General features: G+C 45.0%; 15 protein-coding genes across 15 annotated transcripts; 7 read left to right on the top strand and 8 right to left on the bottom strand.

Annotated features, from left to right (window-relative positions):
* Positions 1-142: 142 nt before the first annotated feature.
* Positions 143-3094, top strand: J056_004204 (Transforming growth factor-beta receptor-associated protein 1-like protein; the record flags this gene model as incomplete). The annotated part of the gene is made up of 4 exons (XM_009269405.1): positions 143-212; positions 259-2456; positions 2509-2820; positions 2864-3094. 4 exons carry the CDS (start codon positions 143-145, stop codon positions 3092-3094), a joined length of 2811 nt encoding a protein of 936 aa, XP_009267680.1.
* Positions 3095-3170: 76 nt separating this feature from the next.
* On the bottom strand, positions 3171-3904 carry J056_004203 (HD domain-containing protein 2; the record flags this gene model as incomplete). Its single annotated transcript, XM_009269404.1, has 6 exons — positions 3171-3180; positions 3249-3310; positions 3353-3427; positions 3472-3532; positions 3590-3631; positions 3678-3904. The coding sequence occupies 6 exons, from the start codon at positions 3902-3904 to the stop codon at positions 3171-3173; spliced, it is 477 nt and encodes a 158-aa protein (XP_009267679.1).
* A 56-nt stretch (positions 3905-3960) lies between these two features.
* J056_004202 (Dolichyl-diphosphooligosaccharide--protein glycosyltransferase subunit 2) lies at positions 3961-4805 on the bottom strand (the record flags this gene model as incomplete). Its single annotated transcript, XM_009269403.1, has 2 exons — positions 3961-4170; positions 4221-4805. 2 exons carry the CDS (start codon positions 4803-4805, stop codon positions 3961-3963), a joined length of 795 nt encoding a protein of 264 aa, XP_009267678.1.
* A 332-nt stretch (positions 4806-5137) lies between these two features.
* Positions 5138-6789, top strand: J056_004201 (uncharacterized protein; the record flags this gene model as incomplete). The annotated part of the gene is made up of 5 exons (XM_009269402.1): positions 5138-5196; positions 5243-6000; positions 6047-6370; positions 6429-6627; positions 6675-6789. The coding sequence occupies 5 exons, from the start codon at positions 5138-5140 to the stop codon at positions 6787-6789; spliced, it is 1455 nt and encodes a 484-aa protein (XP_009267677.1).
* Positions 6790-8234: 1445 nt separating this feature from the next.
* On the top strand, positions 8235-9071 carry J056_004200 (Serine/threonine-protein kinase BUD32; the record flags this gene model as incomplete). The annotated part of the gene is made up of 3 exons (XM_009269401.1): positions 8235-8303; positions 8351-8739; positions 8786-9071. 3 exons carry the CDS (start codon positions 8235-8237, stop codon positions 9069-9071), a joined length of 744 nt encoding a protein of 247 aa, XP_009267676.1.
* Positions 9072-9096: 25 nt separating this feature from the next.
* On the bottom strand, positions 9097-11074 carry J056_004199 (GTPase npa3; the record flags this gene model as incomplete). Its single annotated transcript, XM_009269400.1, has 2 exons — positions 9097-9477; positions 10040-11074. The coding sequence occupies 2 exons, from the start codon at positions 11072-11074 to the stop codon at positions 9097-9099; spliced, it is 1416 nt and encodes a 471-aa protein (XP_009267675.1).
* Positions 11075-11109: 35 nt separating this feature from the next.
* On the top strand, positions 11110-12000 carry J056_004198 (Tafazzin; the record flags this gene model as incomplete). The annotated part of the gene is made up of 3 exons (XM_009269399.1): positions 11110-11294; positions 11342-11558; positions 11608-12000. 3 exons carry the CDS (start codon positions 11110-11112, stop codon positions 11998-12000), a joined length of 795 nt encoding a protein of 264 aa, XP_009267674.1.
* A 40-nt stretch (positions 12001-12040) lies between these two features.
* On the bottom strand, positions 12041-13724 carry J056_004197 (SAGA-associated factor 73; the record flags this gene model as incomplete). The annotated part of the gene is made up of 3 exons (XM_009269398.1): positions 12041-12478; positions 12589-13604; positions 13655-13724. The coding sequence occupies 3 exons, from the start codon at positions 13722-13724 to the stop codon at positions 12041-12043; spliced, it is 1524 nt and encodes a 507-aa protein (XP_009267673.1).
* A 115-nt stretch (positions 13725-13839) lies between these two features.
* J056_004196 (uncharacterized protein) lies at positions 13840-15217 on the top strand (the record flags this gene model as incomplete). The annotated part of the gene is made up of 3 exons (XM_009269397.1): positions 13840-14087; positions 14138-14218; positions 14266-15217. The coding sequence occupies 3 exons, from the start codon at positions 13840-13842 to the stop codon at positions 15215-15217; spliced, it is 1281 nt and encodes a 426-aa protein (XP_009267672.1).
* A 22-nt stretch (positions 15218-15239) lies between these two features.
* J056_004195 (uncharacterized protein) lies at positions 15240-15590 on the bottom strand (the record flags this gene model as incomplete). Its single annotated transcript, XM_009269396.1, has 1 exon — positions 15240-15590. The coding sequence occupies one exon, from the start codon at positions 15588-15590 to the stop codon at positions 15240-15242; it is 351 nt and encodes a 116-aa protein (XP_009267671.1).
* Positions 15591-15692: 102 nt separating this feature from the next.
* Positions 15693-18034, bottom strand: J056_004194 (putative cysteine--tRNA ligase; the record flags this gene model as incomplete). Its single annotated transcript, XM_009269395.1, has 2 exons — positions 15693-17903; positions 17948-18034. 2 exons carry the CDS (start codon positions 18032-18034, stop codon positions 15693-15695), a joined length of 2298 nt encoding a protein of 765 aa, XP_009267670.1.
* Positions 18035-18096: 62 nt separating this feature from the next.
* Positions 18097-18870, top strand: J056_004193 (Protein FAM50-like protein; the record flags this gene model as incomplete). Its single annotated transcript, XM_009269394.1, has 1 exon — positions 18097-18870. One exon carries the CDS (start codon positions 18097-18099, stop codon positions 18868-18870), a length of 774 nt encoding a protein of 257 aa, XP_009267669.1.
* A 233-nt stretch (positions 18871-19103) lies between these two features.
* On the bottom strand, positions 19104-20686 carry J056_004192 (Casein kinase I-like protein 1; the record flags this gene model as incomplete). The annotated part of the gene is made up of 3 exons (XM_009269393.1): positions 19104-20456; positions 20501-20541; positions 20593-20686. The coding sequence occupies 3 exons, from the start codon at positions 20684-20686 to the stop codon at positions 19104-19106; spliced, it is 1488 nt and encodes a 495-aa protein (XP_009267668.1).
* A 233-nt stretch (positions 20687-20919) lies between these two features.
* On the top strand, positions 20920-21158 carry J056_004191 (uncharacterized protein; the record flags this gene model as incomplete). The annotated part of the gene is made up of 2 exons (XM_009269392.1): positions 20920-21070; positions 21121-21158. The coding sequence occupies 2 exons, from the start codon at positions 20920-20922 to the stop codon at positions 21156-21158; spliced, it is 189 nt and encodes a 62-aa protein (XP_009267667.1).
* A 318-nt stretch (positions 21159-21476) lies between these two features.
* J056_004190 (Alpha-glucosidase) lies at positions 21477-24414 on the bottom strand (the record flags this gene model as incomplete). Its single annotated transcript, XM_009269391.1, has 3 exons — positions 21477-23044; positions 23090-24095; positions 24148-24414. The coding sequence occupies 3 exons, from the start codon at positions 24412-24414 to the stop codon at positions 21477-21479; spliced, it is 2841 nt and encodes a 946-aa protein (XP_009267666.1).
* Positions 24415-24690: the final 276 nt, after the last annotated feature.

Here is a 24690-nt window from a genome sequence, read left to right as displayed (position 1 = left end):
TTCATAACATACCCGCACTGCTTACACAACTTGGATTTACTGATGGAACCTAAGTTTAGAGAGTCTATAAAGCACCAAGATGTAATTCAAGCGTTACATAGGCAGCAATATAGCGTATGGCTTAACAACCAACGACCATCAGATGCTCAAGCCATTCAAGCTGAATAATTTCACAAACACAACGAAACCAATAAATATCTTGTACCATTTTAGTCGGTTCTATTGCTACATCCTCTGCATCCCTGACCCAGCTTGCAGATGATTCGCTGATTGTTGGATCGACCAATCAGCTTCAATTCCAGTCTTATAGGCATAACACGTACAATAACATCAACCTCGATTTTACGCCTAAACAGATTCTACAATTCAACAATTCGCTCGTTATGCTCGATACAGATGGTGTCTTATACCACTTGAACGGCTACAACCCACAGAAATCAAATATCAGAAACGTTATTAAACTCCTTCAATCTAGCAACTCAATCGTAGTCATCAGACAGTCCAGCATCGGTCGTCTCAAACTCAGTCCAAGACTCACCGTCATCAACGAACTACCTTTGCCTTCTCTTCACTTAGACTCAGCTATAAACAATGACGTCATTTGCTTGGCTGATACTGCAAACACGTATAGCCTCCTCAACCTCACTAACTCCGTACTCCTCCCCTTATTGCCCTTTGAAGGCTCTCCGTCCATCACCTCTATCGATGACGCTGACGAGTTTTTAATGATTACGCATAACGATTTGGGTGCTGTTGGTGTCTTCATCGACTCGTACTCTGGTGAACCCAAACACGGCCCTCTTCAATTCCCTTCAACCATAAAATCCATTGTGCACCAATCCCCTCACTTATTCACCCTTCTGAGCAACAACACTCTGCAGATCCACTCCACAATTACACATTCTCTTATTCATTCTCTATCCCTATCTCATTTACATCCCATGTTCCTCCAATCCACTCCACTCGGTCTAAGCATTCCTCAATCAATACCCAATCAGCTACACTTTGTTTCTTTTCCTTTGTTGAATACCTCTGTAGACTACTCAAACGCTTCAAACCGCCCTTCAAACTCCTCTTCCCAGCTTGAATCGACCCAAGTCATCTTGGCAACTGACACTGGCAGCATACACGCTTTCATTCCTCCCTCAATCTTCGACCAATCAATATACCTCCTGGATATGGAGAACGACAACGCCAGACAGCAGGCGTTATCTCTCGCCAACAGTCTGCCTACAGATTCACTCGAAAGTTACTACATTCACCTTTACGCAGCCCTCCAGCTATTTAGATCGACATCCTTCAGTGATGCCTCTGCTCTATTCTCTAAATCCCAATGTGACATTCGCCTCATCCTCAGCTGGTTTCCTGACCTCACCGCTGGTTTATTCGACCCGGATGAGTTTGTCAAGATTCCTTTGGGGATTGCCAATCTTATTGAAAATATACCTCGTACAATAAAAGACCTTATCGTTGGCAATCTTGAAAAAAACTACTCGCCGTATTTAAACGTTGAGAGCGACGAGCCAGTTCGACAACTTTACGACTCATTGATGGAAAATGCAAGAAGCATGCTACTTGAATGTCTCAGCAAGGAGCATAGACGGAGGAGGCGAGCAAGGCAGGCGACTTATCATGAATCAGAGTCATATACAGACATGATTTTAGATACGTGCTTGGCTATTATATTTGCTGAGAGGTCGGATAAAGATAGGAATGCTTTGAACGTGTTTATAAACAATTCCAACAACATCTTGCTACCCATTGCTGAGCCTTGGTTCACCAGATATGGCAGATACGCTGCACTATCCCGCCTCTATGAATCTCATGGAGACATCAAAGAGGCTATCAAAATACACAAAAGATTTATTGAACAAACAATCGTTGATAAGGACGTGGTTGATCCACTTAGGGATATCATACGGCTGTTGAACAGAGTCGAAGAGGCGGATCTATTACTTGAGTACGGCTTATGGCTCATTTTGTATGACAGGAATGCTGGTCTGCAAGTGCTGTCGTCTCATCCGCGAACTTCGATCGACGAAGGAATATTACTTGAAGCCCTTGGGCGGACTGACAAGGTGGCTGAGCAGGAGTACCTTGAGATTCTCGTCTTGGCGCGCAACAGAGAAGATACGGGAATGCGACAGGCTCTTCTTGACATGCTCATTGGGAATGTCGTCGAAGCATTGAAGGACAGTAACATAAGTGGGGATATGTGGAGATTGATTGAGGAGTACAAGTTGCAGAAGCACGATCAGTCATACGCTCAATATGTCACAGCAGTTTTGGATACCACTGAAATCTCTCCAATGACCAAGAATGCTATCATCTCTCGTCTCAAATTACTCCTTTTTTTACAGATGGCCAGCGACCTTGACTGGAATTCTATTGAAACAGCTTTACACCCTTTCACTGAGAGCACGTTGTTATTCGAGAAGGCTGTAATTCTTGGAAAGGTAAGTGTTTAGCATGCAAGTGTGACAACCTCATGCTAACGCCCATTCACAGCTCGAGCAACATAGTGCAGCTTTAAATATACTAGCAAGGAACTTGAGAGACACATTTACATCGCAGCATTATTGCGCCTTTCCTGGTTATATATTGAGCGGTAGCTTGGCGAGAAAGTGCATAGACAATTCGCACCTCTCCAACTGTTGGCTCGTTGCTCTGGCACGCACTTCAATGGTGGCAGTGGCGCCGCCTTTACGAAGCCACCTCTTGCGGATCTTATTGGACGTTTATATGGCTGATGGAGATGTGTTTTCTGCTGAGATAGCATCATTACTAGGATCACAAGCTTTGCATCTCAATTTCTTAGAGGTAGGCTGAATATTGACGGCACTTGTTGAGCTAACAGTAGCAGACTCTACCGAGAATTCCCAATGACACACCACTCATCTCCATCAAGGACTTTATGCTCCGTCAACTTCGTCGCACAGAACACAAGAAACGTGAACTTAGTATATTAAAGGGTGTAGCAGCTGCAGAAAATCTCACAAAGACAGAAGAGGCATGGTTAGCCACACGGGAAGCTGGGGCTATTATAGAGGAGGCAATCGATGACGCCAATCAAGTCGACGGGAATGATAAGTAGATGCTATCAAGTAATATTGAACAAATGTTTCCTTTCTTGGATCAGCAGCTCCGCATATATTCTTACTTGATCGTTTTTAATGCTTTCTAGTGATGTATAAAAACCGTTTAGATTGATGTTTTGTATCCTTTCGTATTCGAATGCCTGCAGACACATTTCAAGTCTGTCGAGATCTTTGACAAAGGTGGATTCAGCGGAAGACTGCTGCTCGTATTCCTGCGTAATGTGAATGACGCAATGAGTGTTTTGAACACTCACCTCCCAAATAGCCATCAAGTATCTCGCCTGATAACTTCCATGGAGATATTTATGCACTATGTCATTCATAGCTTGCTATGAGGCTGGTGAGATTATGGCACGACGTAAATGTAACGCACCCTTTCAAGATTATTCTTCACTGGTTTTGTTATGTTATCAGAAGGGGCTATGTCACCGACACTATAAAGAGGAAGAGTAAGCGAGGCCAATATTTTTTGCTAATCAGGCCATCCTCACATGCATTCAGCTATATCGTGGACTATGGCCATCTGCGAAGCTCTAAGGGGGCATTAGAAATGGCCTAAGTGTAATGATAGCAGCCTACTTGATGTGATCGATGCGTTCGTCAGCACACACCAAACTCATTATCGACATTCTCCACATATGGTCGCTGATACTCTCTGCACCATTCACGCCACTTCTCAGCCAGCCAGTTCTCTTTTGTGTTTTGGCATATTCGATGAGATGCATGAATCGCAGTCTGTCTATAGTTTCACTGCCGACTGGCTGCAGATGCTCCGGCAGCGCTGCGATTGTTCTCCAAGTGGACATTGAAAGTGCGGTGAGAAGAGTATCAATGCATTTTGAGTAAATGAAATACAAATGTTTTACGCTACCTCGCGCCTCTTCTTTAATACTCTTAAAGCTCGATTTCCCGATACGAAGAGAGCAAGACCGTTGAGCACAGCGAATGGTATGAATTGAAATAGTGTCAGCTTGACCCAGTATGTAAGCAGGAGACCTTCAAAGGCTATTATAGTGCCAATGAAAGCGAGATTGCTGTGAGATTGTCTGAGGTTGAGCGGGATGTATGATATCTGAGGGGGTGTTACGTTAGTTGAGATTAAACATCACACGCTTAACTTACAGCTCCTAGAAGCACAAGCAAAGGTAATCCATTGATGAATATAGCAGCCAACCCACTGATAGCTAGAGGTGTATGTTTTGGTTCAGTTTTGAATGTGTGTGTTATCTCAGGGAGTGGTGCAAGGATAGATTTTTCTGGTGTCTTGCTTTCGGTTGTTGTTTCCGCTGCTGCGTCTTCAGAAAAAGAAAGCGTGCCAATATCAAATGCGCTGCTTTCGCCATTGGCTGCGACGAACAACCTAACAAGACAGTTGCTCGCTTTGAGTGGGAATTTGACTGTTCTCAACGTGTATCTACCCCTGCCATCAGAATCTCGAATACTAACGACGTCTTCCCAGTACTGCCCAGTTGCGTAATCGATGAAGCTGATGATGGATTTGTGTGGTGTGACTGTGTCTCCATCTGCAGCTGTGTAGAAGGTGTATTGCACATTCGCGTCTCGCTCCAACTGCACGCTGCTGCCAAAAGACGAGTGATGGACATCCGAACCCAATTCATCCACACCGTGGATACGTGTTTTGACTAAGTCGATAGTAGCCACGGTATTAGCGATTAACGCGGCTATAGCTACCAAAATAAATTTCATAATTCTAATTCACTGTGATGTGTTATGTTCAAGAGAGCAACGATGTCGTACGATTATTCAAATTCTTATCGTGCTCATTGAGTAGTACTGCGTCATTTCAATGTCATAGATTACTCCTTACTGGCTGCTACCTCTTCGTCCCATCATTCAACCGACTCCAGCAGATATCATCTGCTATTAAATATCAAATTAAATCCTATCGTTCGCAAAATCAAGATTATAATTCAATTCAGCCCTTAATCAACCCCGATTATCTCTCGGTCGAATGATGCCACGAAGCACCGCCTATTTAAGCGCAATCGACAGGAACCTCAACCATCATTATCACAAGCATGTCTATTATTACTGGCTATTCTACTCACGATATTCGCTTTCCCACCTCTCTCTCTGGGTGCGTTGTTCCTACACATCTCCCTCTTATCTCAACCGCGTCTCAGCGATGGCACTGACGCAATGAACACTGATTGCAATTACTCTGCTGCTTATGTCATCCTCAATACTACTCCCAATGCTGATTCTAATGCTGCTGCCTCTGATACCCTCAAAGGATTTGGAATGACTTTCACTATCGGTAAAGGAAACGATATAGTCATCGAAGCTATCAAACAGCTCTCAGATAAGCTCGTCGGTATGCCTATAGAGAGCCTTTTCTCTGACATGGGTGCTATGTGGGAGCTTCTGACCTCAGACAGTCAACTTCGATGGATTGGTCCAGAAAAGGGTGTTATTCATCTTGCGACTGGGGCTGTAGCCAATGCTGTTTGGGATATGTACGCTAGATCTCGCAATAAGCCTCTGTGGAAGCTTATCGTTGACATGACTCCTGAAGAGATTGTCAAGTGTAGCTCTCTCAAATACCTCAGCGATGCTCTTACACCTGAAGAAGCTGTCCAAATGCTGCACGAGAGGCAGTCAACCAAAACTGAGCGCGAGAAAAGAGCTTTACAAGAAGGTTTAAGAGCTTATTCTACTAGTGTCGGTTGGATGGGTTACACCACCGACAAGGTTCAGAGACTCACAAAAGAGGCACTCGATCTTGGCTTCAACCATTTTAAACTTAAAGTCGGCGTTTCAGTGGATGATGACTTGGCTCGAGCCAAGGTGATCAGAGATATCATCGACGATCCTCAGTATCAGAACAAGGATAAGCGGGTACACGCTAAGACTATTGAAGGGAAGAATGCAGGTCCCACTGGTGAGTTGAGAAGCAATTGGTCTATCCTGCTCACGTTGATTCACAGGCAACGTCTTAATGATTGATGCAAACCAAGTTTGGGATGTCGAAGAGGCTATAGCGTACGTCAAGAAACTCGAGCAATGTAAACCATGGTTCATTGAAGAACCCACAATGCCTGATGATGTCTTGGGTCATGCTAGAATACGCAAAGGGTTGAAAGATATCGGAATCGGAGTAGCTACTGGAGAACACTGCGCAAACAGGGTTCTATTCAAGCAGCTTCTTCAAGCAGGAGCTATAGATGTTCTCCAAATAGATGCATGTCGTCTCGCTGGAGTTAATGAATGCCTAGCAGTGATGCTGTTGGCTGCCAAGTTCGGTGTACCAGGTAGGCAAAATCGTTTCAGCCTCAATCTCGCACTTCACTAACACTCAATACTCTCAAGTATGTCCTCATGCTGGTGGTGTCGGGTTGTGTGAATACGTTGTTCACTTGTCCATGATCGATTTCATTTCCATAGCACCCACATTCGATCGCAACGTTGTCGAGTGGGTCGACCATCTACACGAACACTTCAAGTATCCGGTAAGCGTCAATTCACATGGCAGATATAATGCACCTCTGGACAAAAGTTGTGGATATAGGTGGGTTGTTTTGGATTCCCATTGCTAGTCTCACATTCCCACAATAGCATCGAAATGCATCAGGAATCGATCGAAAAATATACTTACCCAGATGGATCATATTGGAAATATGAACATCCCACCATCATTAGCAAGCTGCAAGAAGGGAGAAGATATGTGTGACTTACATGTACTGTCTAACCAGTTTTTTAATGTCTCATGTTTATTTGCTTTAACGAGTTATCTTCAAATGTATGAACTCATTTCAACAACTCTGCCCTCTTTGTGATGCGGAAATACTTTATCTGCGACTTAAATCACCGATTTCAAAGGATAGCAGACGGGTTTGAATGTGTGCTACAGCTCTTTAGAATTTTATAGATAGTGCAGCTCTATCCATTTCATTGAATATGCTCAGCTCAACCTACAAATAGCCAATAAAGTGAGAAGGTGAACGCAAGGATACCATTTATTGCCAATTTGAACAGTCTAGCAAGACCATCATTAGTATGACAATTTCAGCATTTCAAGTAAGTCCTCATCTCAACCCTACGCTCAATATCCACCATCTTAGATGGTGATTTACGACTTTTGACGATCTCCAAATAAAAGAGGTTCCTTGGTTGCTCTGGATTAGATGAGTATGATTTTGTCAGAGTTAGATCCCTGGAGCTCCGACTTGCGCCCTACACGCTGGTCGGAAGCAATGGTCCGAAATCACTCTGAAGCACCTGTATGATAGATACAGAGGATTTAACGCGCTTAATAGATGAATCCAAAGCATTATGCATTTTGGATACTACAAATACCTAAAAATATCAGTTATTCGGCTCAATATCTGCGACAAACGGTTTACATGCGTGGCGTCTACAGGACTCGAACATGGCACAAGGGAACTGTTATTGCGATTTCGCCTCACTTTATAATTTGAAGAAGAGAACTAGCTATAGAGAAGTGGGGGTCATCAAAACTGTGAAATCGGGGGTTTGGGTAGACAAGGTGCATTTCAAAGTTTAAAATAATGGGGTTGAAAGAGTAATTGAAAATTAGTTAGAGCTGCAGAGCTGAAGATAGTATGTATGTTTGGTGACACAAACATGTGGACCACGTGGAACGGTCATGGTGAAACTTGAAAATTTTCCAGTCAAATAAACACGCTCCATTCAACACATTTGCTTCTTTACCATGGCCTCAAAAAGAGTATAGTAGTGAGTACTGTGAATCAGTGTTGATTTATTATTTGTGCAACACACAAGTTTGGGAGCGTTTGCTGTGCTTAGGTTTAAAGCCACGACAAAACAGCTGGGCTGACAAAACCCTATAAAACGGTCGCTGAGATTAATCCTAGCATCTCAAGGAATAGTATCGTAATGTGATGGACATCTAAAGATCCAAGCAATCATAAAGATGTTTTGAGGAGGCAATGGTTTTCAATGGCTTTTGTAACTCAGGGCTTGCCCTATAATCGATACACATACCCTGCGTCATGCCACAATTGGCCATGCGAGTGTAGAAGGTTGCAGAACACTATCACAAGGATATTTGAGACAGATAAAGAGTATATTCGCGTGTAGTTTATCAGCGTGAGGAATAACTCTCGACTAATATACTCCTTGATAGAAACGGTGATGGCGAATACGAGGACGAGCGAGGAGCTTCGGGGCGAATCGCAGCTGATAAAGCAAGGAGCGGAGGCGGTTAGTTGGAGTGTATAAATAGAGCGACAATCTAAGCAGTTCGGCAGAGGGTGTATTTGAGCCAATCGCAGGAGCGTTCAATGATACTCAAGTGGCGCTTCCCGAAGAAATACCGACATGCGACACTGGATAGAAGTTTAAATAAGCAAAGGATACAATCGGAGGTGAAGGCGCTGAACAGAGCAGAATCGCTGGGTGTGCAGGTGCCGCGAGTGGTGTTCACAGATAGTCGTGATGGAATGGTGGCTATGGAGTGGCTGGATGGATACAGTGTGCGGGAGTGGCTGGGGAGTAAAGCCGAAGGCCAAGTGAAAGCTGATGACGGGATGAGACTGGATATGAAGAGTGTAGGTATTGACAGAGACACGCTTATGCAGCTTGTCGGTGAACAGATAGCTGTATTGCATCTGTCGGGGATTATACACGGTGATTTAACGTGGGTGGTTTGAACAATTAAGTAACCAGCTAATGCACATGAATAGCACATCGAACCTCATCCTTAAACACCATCCGAATGCTGTGTATATCATAGACTTTGGATTGTCATCCCTCAAACCTATCACGCACTACACCAGCGCAGAAGATAGGGCTGTTGATCTCTATGTTCTCGAGAGGGCGTTTGGAAGCACACACCCGGCGTTTGAAGCAGAGTACACAACGCTGCTCAACAGCTATGCACGCAGAGTAGGTGATGCCGAGTGGAACAAGGTGAATATCAAGTTACATGATGTCAGGCTTCGTGGGCGCAAGAAGAGTATGGTAGGGTAGAATATAAATGACTTTGTTAGTGCTGTTACTGGTTATTGTTATGTGATCCTCTACCTCTAGCTCTGCCTCTGCCTCTACCGCCTCTACCGCCTCTACCCCTACCTCTATCGCTTCTGTCGTTGGAACCTCTCTGACTCTTGAACTGCTCTCTGTCCCTGTCCTGTGTCGCCTTTATCTGATCAAGGAGCTCGTCGGCCACTCTAATGTACTTGATGGTATTACCGCGTATGTAACACTCAGGAATTTTGTAGAAAACATCGCCATCTGGACTGGTTTGAAAGACTTGCTTGAGTGTGAGATTCATGTAGTTGTCACAGGCTATCAAATGGCCGTTGAAAGTTTCGCCTGATTTCAACTCAACCAGCAGTGGCTTATTCTGTGCAGCGTTGAGTAGAGTGAGTGGGAGCTGTTGATAAGAATAAGAATTTTAATGAATCCACTGAATATTCAATGTAAATACACACCATGGTTGTCCTTGTTTGATACAGGAAACCTCCAAATGTCCGTGAACGACAAGTCAGAATTAAATTTAAAAGATCTCATCAGCCTATCGAATAGCCTTAATAAATCAATTCGTCAGCTCGAGAATTCCCGCCAGCAGCTCATTTTCGATCATCACTACGAGCTGATACAGTCCTCTGATAATATGACCGTGATGAAGACGTCTTTAGAGGAGCTCAGTCCAATTACCAGCTCTTTACGCGATCGACTAGCACTGATTGGGAATGTTGAGGACACCACCAATTTGAAGCAATCCGTGTTGCTAGAGCAGATAGTTAAATTGCCCCAATTATTGCAATATCTTGTCGACAACGACAAGTTGGATATTGCGCACTCAATCTACACCACGCAATCGTACAATATCAATAGGCTAATCGCAGCTGACGTGAGAGGGATATCGAGAATAAATAGCAAATGCATTTCAATTATCGGTTTGTAGGCCAGCTTGTACCATCATCATTAGCTACGTCGTTAGCTGTAGCATTCATACCCCTTCTCTCTTTCATATCCTGTGCATCTAACGTTTCGCCTTCTTCCTCACTGGCATCAGATTCGATGGGTTGCTCTTCCTCACCACCCGTCTTCATATCTTTCATCAGCCTATCTATGCTATCCTGCTTGCTAGCCTCGCTCTTCTCCTCTCTCTCCTTGCGCAATCTGTCGAGTTCTGGTTTATAGTCGCTGTAGTAATCACCTCTGCACTTGTCCACAGCGTCAAAGAATTCAGGCATACCATCTCCCGTCATAGCGCTGACGCCAACAGATCGAATATTAGCGTAAAACTCTTCCAACACCAAGCTCATCGAGTTCATCAGCGAGTTCATATAGCTAGGTTCTTCGTTCTGGTTGGTGGAGGCGTGGGTGGAGGTAGCGCTCCTACTGCTCAACGCAGCCTGGAATGACTCAAAGTCAGTCATCCACTCATTCGCAAACGAGCAATCCTGTACATCTGTCTTGTTGAATATCAGAAGCAGTGGAAGGCGAGTTTTGTAAAGAATTGAACAAGCGTAAAGCATGTTAGACATGAAAGTCGCTGGCGCCATTGTGCGTGGGGTGTCCACAACAAACCCAATCACCGTCGGCACCTCTGAAGCTATAGCGTCTGTGATTATCGCACCGGATGCAGACCAGGTAAATATTTCAATCTGACCAGGCGTATCAATGAGAATGTTGTTGACGCTGTTTTTACGCTTCTCTATCAATCCCAGCACCTGATCAAACTTTGTTGTGAATAGATTGAGTGACGTGATGATACCGCCATTGGGACCCAAATTATACTGCTTCATAACTTTAGAGTAGTCTACTGTATCTCTTATATCGATATTCGCCGAGTAGTTAAGTTCTCGCACTGCTGGATCAAGGTTTATTACGTATGGTGCATCGTTCTGTGCGTGAAGGTAGCTGTTGAGGCGTTGGAGAACGGTGGATTTGCCACTGCCAGCCATTCCCAGCAATATGATAGACGTAGGCTGTCTATTTTCAGTCTGCGTGTGTGTAGCCATGCTTGTCCTGAACAAGGAAGACGTCGTATAGAATGATGAAATACGCAACAAAACCACCGAGCAGCAGACTAACACTCCCAATAATGCTCACAGTGAGCAGCCTAGCCAAGCTCTTCTACCGCTATGGCACTAGATCGCTGCGTGTGCGAGGGGCAGACAAGCTCAACGCAGCGCTATCGAGTGATCGCGGTGTATTGACGATAACGAATCACAGAGCAGTGTGGGTGCCAAGTGTGCTCCTAATTGCCTCTAATAACTACTTGACAGCGGAGAAGATCCACTATGGCCAGCTATACTTCCACTATCCACACTCGTCAAACCGAAATGGAGGCGGTGGACTTTAGGCGCGTCCGATGTAATATTCACCAATGCTCTCTTCCGGACCTTCTTCCAAGCTGGACAGGTGCTTGAAACGTATAGAGGGAGTGGTGTGGATCAATCTGCCGTGTCTCATGCGGCCCAGTTGCTCGATGAAGCCAAGTGGGTGGGTGGATAGACTGCCTCTGTTGCATATCTTGATTGAGTTTCACCAGGTGTCCATGTTCCCCGAAGGCAGGATTAACGTTCCTCCACCCAATTTCAATCCACACATAACACCCTCACCGCTGCGGCCATTCAGGTGGGGCGTGGGTAGAGTACTCACGCTCACAGAGCATACACCCACCATCCTCCCTATACATCTCACCGGGTTCAATGACGTGTTTGTCGATGGTAGACCTTATACGGCTATTCCGTCATTCAACGCTGATATTACGGTGGATGTGGGCGATCCTATTCAGTACACGGTAGATCCTCTCCTAAATAGTCTTAGAAATGGACAAGGCGATGAAATTGAAACACGTAAACAAATCACGGATATTCTCCGTCAAGAGCTAGACACATTTGGTAAAGTTTGTGATATTAGGAATTTTGATATGAGCAGGTAAATATATAGATGCATTTGAATATATTCAGATACTCAGATACTCATTGTTCCATGGCCACTGCATCTGTATCAGTCGCAGTCCCTTGCGTCTCTTGCGTGCCTTGCGTGGGTATGTGCAATGGCTTATACAAAACAAGTTGCTTCTCTCCTTCCCCTTGTTTTCTCTGCTGCCACATGCTTTTGTACATAATATCGTGAGTATTGGATAAAAGCTTCGGTAGCTTGTATTTGGGTTGATTATCAGCATGATTATCATCACCCACGCCCTCATTGTCACTTTGATATTCATCAATATCGTAGACTACTATTCTATTCTTATCCGCCTCATAGCTCCCGGATTTTGTCATTTCAATATCCTTGTTCTCATTCTCTCCAACATTCTCCAACTGCAAATTAGAAAGCGATCTTTCTAGCATTCCCTCCCTTTTACGCTTCTGCGGCCTCAATTCCTCTCCATCGTCATTCTTATGCCTCTTTTGCTGCATTAGGTGGTAGATGACGTTAGATTACAAGTAAAAGTACACTGTTTTAAATATTTTCTATTTCAACATTTCATCAGACATCTTCCGAGTGTCGCTCTTTTCTTCACCAGTCCCGCCATTCTATTAGCAGGTGCTGCGAGTGGACGCGCGCGGTGGCTAGTCGTGGCAGCGCGTATCTTGGTGACTTCCAACTCGAGCTCAATTCCTGAAGCGGGCAGCAACGGTTCATCATATTTGCTGAAATCATCCCACGATGTAACGCCAACTGGCTTCTCCACTATTGTTGGTTTGGGAGGCATAGGTGGTGGGTGAGGTGGTTGTAAGCGAGGTGTGATTGTGGGCGTAATAGGAGCGTGAGCGGACGTGGTTGTTTGCGCTGTGTGCTCCGATTGTCCAGTTTTCTTCCTCCCATTCGCCGCCCTATCCGCCTCAAACTGCGTGACAGCCTTGGGTAATGGCTTCTCAGCCAATTCAGGTTTACGCTTTAGTTCAAACTCATACGTAAGCACGTCATATGGCTTAGTACGCCCCTCAACCGCCCTTTTAGCGCCCATAGGGTGGGTTTTGCAAGTCAAGCTACGTGAACAAGGCGTACCTTTGGCGTTGATCACGCCACATTGACTGTCTAAGTCTATTGGCCCCTCATCCTTGTCCTTCTTGCCTTTCTCTTTCTCCTTGTCCTTCTCTTTGTCTTTGTTGTTGGCTGCCTTATTCTTCGGCTTATCGACGTCTAATTTGCGACTCTTCTTTTGAGGGGATGCGGACAAAGTTGTGGATTGCTGTGAGACATCACTCAGTCTTCTCTTTCTGTTGTTTGTGCTGTGTGTGCTCTCTGCAGAAGGTGTAGGTGTCCGAGTTGGTGTATCTTCCTTCTTAATTTTAGATCTCTTCGTAGTTGTGTTTATAGCTGTGTTTTGCTGCGATATTTGTTTCATTTGAGCACAGTTAATCAAATGTACTTGTAACGCAGACTTCTGGACTGGTCTCGCACATTCAGTGCAATTAACCACTTTAAGCGCATCATCATCATCGTTGATGGATGAAAGAGGGAATGAGCCAAATATATCCATTTCAGATTCATTTAGGTAGCTTGTCGTCGGTGAATTGGCGTGTGCTGTAGGTGCTGGGTGAGTGAGGTGAGGTGCTGTGTCTGTAGCATAAAACTCCACTCACAGCCAAATACACCGTCTAACTCCTTCAACTGATTCGATAGCTCACTCCATTTACTCGAAAACTCCGTCATGGGAATTACTCATCGACCAAGACCACCAACGGCTAAACTCTATTAATTCAAACCAACTCTAGTAAATTTCAAGCAACTCTTTTAATTTCAAGTAAAATCATAAAATCTCTAAATAATGGAAACACTCTTTCACAACGACTCAACTCCAATTAGCAGACGTGAAGGTATCCGGAGAAAGTCTTCTGCATCCAATTTGCTATCTACACTCGGCACATCCGCATCTTCTTCTCGCTCCAGGCAGAACAGCGATCCAGTGGAGAATATCGCTATCAGTTCCTCAGATGCAGATGGCATTGATTTGCTCAATGATACGATGGTTAAGCGTATCAAGTCGTTTAAGCTGATGAGAATGGCGTATGAGGGGTAAGTTTGGTGTGCTAGATGAAGTGCTCTTGGTTTAATAGCTTATACAGCCGTTTACACTGGTTTAATACGGTATTACTCTCTAGATCAGACCTAGAACCATCTTTGGACGACTACAAAATGTCAAAGAGGTGCGTTTATCTTTTTATTAGGTTACATTTCTTAAATACATCCACAGAACACACAAATTTCTCGTTCTTGGCCTCTCACTCAGCTACCACCTTGATAACAACCAGCCAGCTGACTTTATCAAGAGTCTCGCAGCTACTCTCTCTGAATATGATAATCTAGACGATGACAATTATAAACCAAAGATCAAAAATTTGTTCAAGACAAAGCACTCTAAACGTCCAACAGCAAATAGCGATACCTCTGATATTACATACCTCACTAACCCTAATATACCCTTCCAGCTGTCTTACTTTGAAGTCATTTACTCACTGTGTGATATCTTGGTACAGATCTATTGCAAAATATCTTCAACACTAGGGTCGAATGTGGTGAACAATAGCAGCAATCCCTACTCAACAAGTCCTGCAATGTCAAGTCCACTATCGCCATTATCGACGGTGAATAGTCATAGTCATGGTCCTAACACAGCAAACACATTCAGTCTATCACCAACGAATACAGCCTCATCGCCTCCACCTCAACTCCCCCAACTATCAACACAGCCATCATCAGCATCACTGCAAAGTCAGGCTTCTGCGCAAACATCTCAGCACAACAGCCTCACAGCACCCATGTCCATGTCAATGTCCATGTCTTTCTCAGATACTCATCCGCAGAGCATTAAACGCAATAACAGCACATCTACACTCAAGTCAGATCTCCCAATACACTCACTCGATCTAATTTGGAAGGCTGAGGGTAAACTGAAGAAAATTCTCATGACACTGACCAAAGACCTCAACGAGATTGCAAGACAGGCGATTAAAGATGAGTTAATTACGCTTGATCCGAGTGTAACGAGTGGGCAGAGTGGGCAGCAGCAGCAAAATCACCAGCAACAACACCAGCAACAATATCAACCACAACACCAACCACACCACCATCAACAAGCCTACCAACAAAATTTTACCAGTCAACCACTCTCCCCGGTCGCTGAATCGATTAGGAATGCCATTTGATTGGAGTTTACAGCTACTCGAGCTACTCCAACTTCTCCAGCTTCTCCAGCTTCTCGATCTGGTTGAGCAGCTGCTGTGCCCTGTTCAACCTCTGTCTCCTATGCTCGATATCAACTTTCATACCAAGTATCTGTATTACTTTCGCTTTGTCGTTTTGTACAGCCACGCCTGCCTGATCTAATTCCACATAAGCCAATTCTAGCTGATTGAGTGAGCTGTATAGCTGTGATAATTCCACATGTATCTCCATCTTCTCTCTATCGCCCACAAGACCAACTTTGAGTGACAGTAGTGATATCCGTTCTTGCACTGTTATATTATCAACCCGTAATATTTTATTCAGCACGCCTAAATTATTTCTCAGTGACGCCATTTTGGTGGTGGTGGACTGAGAGCACGCGGAGCATAAGAGGAGTCACAGCAACTATAATATACATGCATTATGAATATCTTCTTAAAACTTCTTCACTCATCTTCAGACGGAAGGACTACCAGCGTCTAAGTATTCTCTATACGCCTTAGCCTGTATTTCGTATTCTTTGATGACATTCTTGCGGCGTTTCTTAGATAACTCTTCACCGTGGCTGTCGTGGGTAGGTATCCCATCTTGATCGAGCTTCGAATACTCCTGCAGCCCCTTGAACATTTCCGCCGGGTTGATGCTGCTCTTCTTGAGTTTCTCGACGCGCTTCAGCTCAGCCTGTTCTTTTACCAACCTCGATCTCTCAGCTTTAGCGGTTATTTGGCGTTCTTTCTCGGACCTTGCCGCGCGTAGCTCATCGGGGTTGACCAGCTTAGCGAGTGCCTTACCGCTGTTTTGGTCATCAAGTGCGATGCCGAGATCGACGCAGTCCTCATCGCGCATGCGATCGCAGAGTCTAAGAATCTGCGCGAGGCCATCATCCTTATTTTCGATGCTGATCTGACGGACGCTGTCTCTGAAAGAGGACAGGGCCTTAACGTAAGGCATGACGTCCTCCTCTCTGCTCCTGTTCTGCTCGCCCTGCGCATCAGCCCAGCCGATCTCGAGCAGCTGCGATGTGGGTATGACGCCATATATCGACAGCATACGCGTGACGTACTTGGCTATATTCTCTAGTACATCTACATTCATGACCGTGTTCGCCGCGCGCTGTTGCGCCATGTAAACATTAGCGTCACTCACCAGACTGCCCATGACCTGCAGTGCGGAAGGCGTATTGAAGCTGTCGCAAAGCGCTACGCGCACTCCTTCTTTCGCCGCCGTCAGCTTCCCATCCAGCTCCTTTTCGCGCGCATCGTAGTGGTGTCTGCCGTCCCACTCCAACTCTCTCTCAGTTTCTCCTACCTCTCTATCGCGCCTGTCGCGCAGCAGTGCGCGGATATTGCTGAAGTAGTTGCTCAGCATGCTCTCGTAGTTGCGCACTTCCGCCATCGCACTCTCCTTGAAGTCCATCGGCGTGTTCCACAGCTGCAGCATAAACGCTAGGCGCAGCTGTCTGGGTGAGTACCTAGCGAGAGCGTCGTCGATGGTGATGAAGTTTTTCAAAGATTTGGACATCTTCTGCCCTTCGATGTGAAGGTGGCCTGTGTGAAGGAAGTAGTTAATCCACGCTGGACAGTCATGACACGCCTCGCTCTGGGCAATTTCGTTGTCATGGTGAGGAAATTTCAGATCTACACCGCCTGAATGTATGTCTATGTTATGACCGAGAACTTCGGACGCCATAACACTGCACTCGATGTGCCATCCTGGTCTGCCTGCGCCCCAAGGAGACTGCCACGATGGCTCACCCGGTTTAGACGCCTTCCATAGCGCGAAATCTGAATTGCCCTTCTTTCCCGTTCCCCCACTACTTAGACTCCCTTCACCCTCGTCGATCAACTCCTTGCTACCTTTCGACCATGGCTGTAATTTGGCGTACACGTGCTCAAACCCTTTGCGCGACTTAGAATGGTCGAATGCTTTCGTATCGAAATACACACTCCCATCTTCAACGGCATATGCGTATCCATTACTGATAATCTTCTCGACAAAGTGGATGATTTCAGGCACATACTCGCTCACTCGGGTGAGTGTATCAGGTTTTTCGACATTAAGTGCGGCCATGTCTTTGAAGAAAGCAGCCTCCCAGTAAGCAGCTAAGGATCTGAAAATAGCAGGATCGGTTACACTCTCTCCGTGGTGCTTGTCGAGGTATGGAGAGAGAATATCGTAAGCCTTGTCGAGTGAGAGTGTCTGGAGTGCTTCGAGGGAGTCCTTGAGAGTTTGCACGTACATTCCCGCCTTAGGTTCGTGTTCAAGCCAAGAAGGAAGGAGAGAGTGAGAGTGATCGATAACAGCCGCCGCGTATTCTTGGGGGGAGGATGAATTTGGTGGTATAGAACTAAATGATGGTTTCACTTTCTCAACGAATGCCTCAAATGAAGCAACTAAATCGCGTTTGACGGTATCGTTAGCCACGCCATTGTCTTGCTTGTACTTGTTGAACAAATAGCTGTGCCTGGCTTTCAAGATGATCTTATCATCGACGTCTGTAATGTTCATGACAAATTTAACGTCGTAGCTGAAATAGTCGCGTAGGATTCTGCGTATGATGTCCTGAGTGAGGTAGTTGCGAGCGTGGCCCATATGGGAAGAATCGTAAACGGTCGGACCGCAGTTATACCAAGTGACGGATCTACCGTGCGTAGGAATGAAAGGGACCTGTGTAACTTGAGTATTTAGTGGTTGTACACCACACCACCCACTTTGGATCGACTGAGTGAATTATAGACGTGTAGCACGGGCTCTTGAGTCGCCTTCATTGGTATATTCCACGTATTCGTTGTTTCCATTTTATGCCACAAATTCCTCGCTGTGCGCTTGAGCATTCACTGCGAAGAGAGAACACACGTAAATGTCAAAGGAATTTTCAACAAAAAGGGCGGAAAATAAGGAATCCGTTGAGGAATCCTTAAAGAAGAATACCATAGGTTTGGTTCACCTCGATGACTTCAAACTCAAACGTAAGCAAATTGAAGAGCAGGCTGCGAGAGACGCTGCTGGTACTTCCTCACATGCTGCACGCCCCAAAAAGAAATCTAAAACTAAAAAATCCTCATCCAAGTTGTCCTTCGCCGATGGTGATGTTGAGGATGGTGATGATATTCATCATGGCGATGATATACGCCATGGCAATCTAAATATCAAGAAATTGTCTAAAAATCCTCAGGTAGACACTTCCTTCTTACCTGATAGGGATAGAGACATCAGTGAGACTTCTCAGCGTGAAATTCTTCGTATTGAGTTCCTTGAAAAGCAGGAACAGATTAAATCTGAGGAGTTGACAATTCATTTCGCTTTCTTTGATGGTACTAGTCATCCTTCATCCCTTACTTGCAACAAAGGCGACACTTTCACTCGATTTTTAGACAAATCTAGACAGAATTTCACTCAACTAAGGTCAAATCATGTGGATAACCTTATGCTTATAAAGAACGACCTCATTTTACCCCCGCATTACTCTTTCTACGACTTTCAAGTAAATCAAACACGTTCAAAACAAGGCGAGCTGTTTAATTTTACAGACGCTGACTCACCCGCTAAGGTTGTACAACGCACCTGGTATCACAACAACAAACACATATTCCCCGCATCAAAATGGGAGCAATTTGAAAAACCATCTTCATAGTAAACTAAACAATGTATTAAAAGAGTGTAAATATTAAGCGAAATGAGTGTTTTATTCAGTTATTCTTCTTATTGATTCATGTGCCAATTCAGCTGTGCCATCTCAGCTTTGCTATTTAAGCTTCACGGGGTATGAAAGTGATGATTAGTGGAAAGGGAGCCTAAGTGAAATTTTTCAATCTTTGAATTTTACTATATCGACTTTGGTATCTTGTTCTCTTCTTTTCTATCACCTCATATACAACGGCAAGTTAGTATGTCCATTAATTTATTACTTGAACCTTTCTTAGACTTGTCCTGTGAGTTAGTTTGATTGATTCCACCAGCTTGATCAACATTTTGATTTGATATACCTTGATTTTCTTGTTGATTGTTAAAATATCCTTTCCCGCGATTACCTTCTCTTCCAGGCGAAGGAGATCCTGCATTTCCGTCACCAGCATCTGAAGGAGACATAACAGCACCTGTAGTGGAGGCGTATGGATGTTGATTATTCATTTGGTTTTGCTGTGACTGTCTGCGTGAATTCGGTGGTTGCTGACCATTAGCGGGTGATGCCGGTGTGAGCATCTGTGACGACGTGTTCAAATTCCCTGTATTGCGACCACGTTTCGATCCATGTCTGACTAAAGCGGGAGATGGTGGTAAAACGCCACCTGCTGTGTTACCACTTTGTCCATTTCCACCTGCAGCAGCAGCAGCAGCAGCAGCGGCTTGAGATCTTCTATAGTCTGCTCTCTCTCTTTCTCTCTCACGATGTCTGTGATGATGATCACGGTGTGCAGATGATTGAGCAGCTTCCCAACCCTTTCCGTTATTAATCAACATCCAATCGTAGACACCGTCTTCAACTTGACCAGAGTTCTTCAACACTTTAGTGAACAAATCTCTCAAGAAATCATAATCGGGGGTTTCTTCGAATCCAAGTTTCCTAACATAGTTAAGGTAGATGCCAAACTCCTCCGGGTAGCCCTCACAGAGCTCTTTGATGGGAGTGAGTTGCTTCTTTTCACCAATCTTCTCATACTTCTGCTTATTGGTAGCAGCTTTCAAGCCTTGCCAAGGAAGTCCACCACGAAGGAAATACATGAAGACATGACCCAATGATTCCAAGTCGTCGCGTCTAGATTGTTCTCTACCCAAGTGAGTATTGATGGACATGTACCTAGCAGTGCCAGAAAGGGATTTTCTCTCTCTATAAGGAATGTGCTGCTTAGTCTTTGGATCTCTGTATTGCTTGGCCATACCAAAGTCAATAACATGAACAGTGGAGCCATTCTTGGTATTCGGACGACCAATGAGAAAATTATCAGGTTTAATATCACGATAGATGAGGTTACGCTCATGAATGGATTGAACTCTAGAAATCATTTGCTTGGCTGTCATTACGACCGTTTTTATGCTAAATTTCCTGCTACACATATCGAATAAATCTTCAAGCGAAGGGCCAAGTAAGTCGATGACAAGGATATTGTGCAAGCCTTCTTGACCAAAGTAGTAGACTTGAGGGATTCCCGGTGAATTTGCGAGTATTTTGTAGGATCTGTATTCATCGCGGAGTTGTGGTGCATCTGATTTACGTGGTTCCTATTGGTTATTAGCGGTTGCTTCAAAATTCCTAATAAACGCACGAATTTAATAGCCACAGTCTGTGAGTTAAGGAGGTTTGTGCCTATGAAACCACGTCAGTGAATCAACCAACTAAACCAATCAATCGACTCACCCTCAAATATCACACCAAAGCTGCCTTCTCCTATTTTCTTGCCAACTCGGTAATGTACAGCGACGATGGAGCTATTGCCGCTGCTGCTCGACATAGTGGATGTATTGAACTAAGCGTGGAGATGCACGATGCACGCCAAAATGATAATTAAATAAATTATCCTGTAAAATAATCATATTTACACAGTTGTTTTAATTACCGCTAGATCACCTGTCTCCGCCTCATAATCTCAGCTGGCCTAGCCTCGCTTCTAGTCTCAAATCGAGCCACGCATGCCGGTGGATTTAAGGGGCGCATATCTTCCTTGATACTTCTTCTTCATCTAAAATGACATTGGCAGCTCAATCCCTCTCCACCGCTTCTCCACAATCACCTATCGCCCACCGCAGGCCATCCGCAACCGACACAGCCGCACAAAGCAAATTGCAACTCAATCCACAGCCAGTTGAGCGTACTCCAAGGGAGCACTTGCAACGTCGTGAGTTTCTGATTCCTTGATTTCTTCAACACCCATCTAACACCCATTAGGCAAATCTGCAACTGTCTTGGAGAGTTATCTCGTTTAAATGAGCTCTTGTTTCTTGGGTCTTATCATTTCATCGCTCTTCTCTCTGTTTCTTATTCGGACGCATGAAAATTTTAGCAATTGTAATATTACATCGATATGGCATGCATGACATGTGTACACGTACTGTGGCTTTCTTTCTATATGTGCGCAGCCTCATCGAAATCTCATTAACGCACTATCTCCTGCAATCAGCGCATAATCGCACAATGACACTATCAAGCACACGTCATTAATCAAATCACAGGTTAAGGCATTGCATTCATATCCTTTTATACACGTTAGTCATCAAATCATCTAATCAATCGCATTGAGAAGATTAATCGAAAGTAATGTCCATCGACTCGTTCAGCATGTGATTCAAGCTGTGAAGTGAGAGTGTTTGACTATCAGCATCGTAATTGAACTCCACTTGAGCATCCCCATTCATCACGCTCTTTGGTGGCTCTCCATCCCAGCCTATAATATCCACCCTGTTCAGTGGCTGACCGATATCGTAGTTGTTCATCTCGACGCGCGATTGCATTCCCTCTGCACTCACATTGAACATGACACATGTGACTGTCTCGTTGAATTGACTGAATCCGTCGTCAAAGTAGTACTGTCCTTCCGCTTTCTTGTCCTTGCTCAGTGTGACCAATGCGTTGAATGGCGTCTCTGTAGTTTCCGTGACGGTCATTCCAGGCTCGCTATGCAACAGCATGAAAGCGCCTCCGCGCAAGTGTACATTGAGATCAGTCAAACCAGCATCGAGTGTAACTGAAGAGTGCTCATCAGTTACATTCACTTTCTGGTGGCTGTACCAGTCGTAATATGGTTCATCTCCCGGGAAGTAAGCGTCGACTTGTGTAACGTTAGGGAAGAGCGCTGGCGACACGAGAAGATGATCGCCGACCAAGAATTGATCATCCCAATCGAGTAGCTCAGAGTGAGTTGGGAATTCATAGAAAAGCGGTCTCATCACTGGCGTTCCATCGACTGACTGTTTGTACAAGGTGCTGTACATATATGGTAGTAATTGGTAGCGCGTGTTGATTGCAGTCTTTGTAGCATTCGCTGTAGAGTCCCATCTATATGGCTCCTGCGGTATCGCGCCATGTGTATTGTGGTTCCTGTAGAACGGCGTTAACGATGCGAGCATCATCCATCTCGTGCACAGCTCTTCGTCCGTGTTGCCGCCGAATCCACACGCGTCTGCACCCACAAATGGCATCTGGAAAGCACTGAACTGGAACAATCCTTTGATTGAGTCGCGCATAGACATCCACGTTGAGTAATTATCTCCAAGCCAGTGCTGCGAGAAGGTACCCATTCCAACAAAGTTGCTTCTCGCTATAATCATCGATCTGTTCCCCCCGTAGATAGTATCGAGTGCATCACGTGTCATCTTCGCCACCATATGACCGTTCAGGTTGTGCACATCATACTCGTCAAACCCATTCTCGTGCGTTGCATTAGCAGATACCGTATCGTGTCCCAACGTGAAAAACTCTTCCGGCGTTCCAAGGTGGATTTGGTAGGGTGGGAACGTGAGCTTCTCCAGATCATTATCCACCGTTTCAAGCGTTCCCATCCGTCTACTGAGCATCTGGCGACGCGATGGTGATTGCTGTGATTGTTGCTTGTATGTGAGATCCCCATCGATAGTAATATTTCCGCTGTTTCCACTTATAGTGTTATTATAACCCTCTGGCCACGACGTGACTTCCGAAGGTTGGTATTGAGCGAGAGGACCCATCCCATTGAGAGACCCAGAGTTGAAAGATGCAGGCTCTGTCATATCAAGCCAGATAGAGTCGAAAGGAATTTCATCGTGGAACTTCTGGAACGACTCTGTCCACCATTTGGTAGCATTTTCGGCATATGGATCAGGGAAAACAGTGTAACCTCAACCAACATTAGCTTTGTCTGTACGAAAAAATTGCAACTCACCTGGCCAAACTTGTCCAATGTACTCAGTGCCATTCTGGTTCTTAATAAAGACATCCTGCTCGTGGCCGCTTGTGTAGAAATCATATGCATCTGACTCGTTTCTCGTGATAGGAATAGCGTTGTCGTGGATCGGTACGAATTTCTGACCACGCTCGTGCAATTTGTCGACAATCTCTCTCAGTCTGCTGAATCGATTTTGATCGACTGTCCAATCACGGTAAGCGAGCATGAAGTCAATATCCATGAATGCTGACTCTTGCGGGATCCCTGCATCGCGCATATCGTTCAAGATTGATTCAAAGTCGCTGTCATTCTCGTATCCCCAACGCGTCATGTGAAATCCTAATGTCCAGTATGGTGGGAGATATGGCTTGCCTACAACTTCAGAGTAGTTGCGAATAACGTCTGCTGGTTTGTTTTCACCTTCACCACCTGAAAGGAAGTAGTAATCTAAAACACCGCCAATGATTCTCTGTTGAAATACTCCATCCCTAAGCCAGGTCTCAAGACCATTCGAAGAGAGTAGTAATACACCGTGATTGAAAGACTTGCCATCTTTCACTCTATTTTCAATGTAGAATGGATGACTTCCATAAATGTTGGTGTTCCTAGGTGTGCCCTCGTCGTTTGACCAGTTGGTTTGGCGGGTGTAGGAGCTGTTGCGACGGTAGTGTGGTGTCACAGCCTCACCAAGACCATAAATGTTGGCCTGTTGAGGGAGTGCCGATGACAGTTGTATGTATTGTGGCTCGAAGATAAGATTGTGGTTAGGCATCACCGAGACGCTTGCCGATGTATCATTTGCGTCGAAAGGTTCGCTGTAGGATGGAATTTCTGATAAGCGTGTATCGAACAATACTTGGCCGTTAGATCTCCTAGTGATCCAGAAAGCGAATGGTGCTTCTGTGTAGTCGAACTGCAAATCAGAGCTGTTCTTCAGCGCCTCATTTTCCTCAAATTGAGGACGCTCAAAGATATCTTCAGGGACTTGGAAATGTTTCTCTTCCTGTCTCAGATGTTAGATTGGTATTCGCCGTCGTGTCAGAAACCATTCTCACCTGATCGTATATCTTGACGTGTAGACGCTCTTTAGTCTCATATGTCGCCTCTAAGGTGAGGTTCTGTACATCTTCACCAAAAGCGTTGCATGCGTCACCGGCCAGCTGGAGGTGCGCCTTGAGACCGTTTGTAGTATGTTCAGTTTGAGCACTGTCGACCGCATATCCGGGACAGTCTTTAATTTTACTTGTGTAGTCTTCAGACGATAGTGGAGTAAGTGCCACCGCGGCTGAGACAAACGCGGCTGTTGCGAGTTTGAGCTTCATTGTTGAGGATGAAAGGTAAATAAGCCCACTATTTAAGTACCAAGAACATTCACGTGGTCATGCAAGAGAATGCACCCTTAAGTCAAATGATACTTAGGTACAAATGAATAGTGGACTCCGCAGGGTATAACGTGCTTGTGAGAATAATATTTGGCAATGTTCCGCGTGCTCCAAGCCGCTCCGAACAATCCGATCTTCTCTCCTTGCACATCGACCTCAATACGCTCACTTCCACGGCGCTCGAATGCCGGACGAATACCGCTTCGACGACAAGTA

Source organism: Wallemia ichthyophaga, assembly GCF_000400465.1.
Source record: "Wallemia ichthyophaga EXF-994 unplaced genomic scaffold scaffold7, whole genome shotgun sequence".
NCBI lineage: Eukaryota > Fungi > Basidiomycota > Wallemiomycetes > Wallemiales > Wallemiaceae > Wallemia > Wallemia ichthyophaga.
Note: the sequence above shows the minus strand (reverse complement) of the source record. Positions and strands in the feature narration are given on the sequence as shown.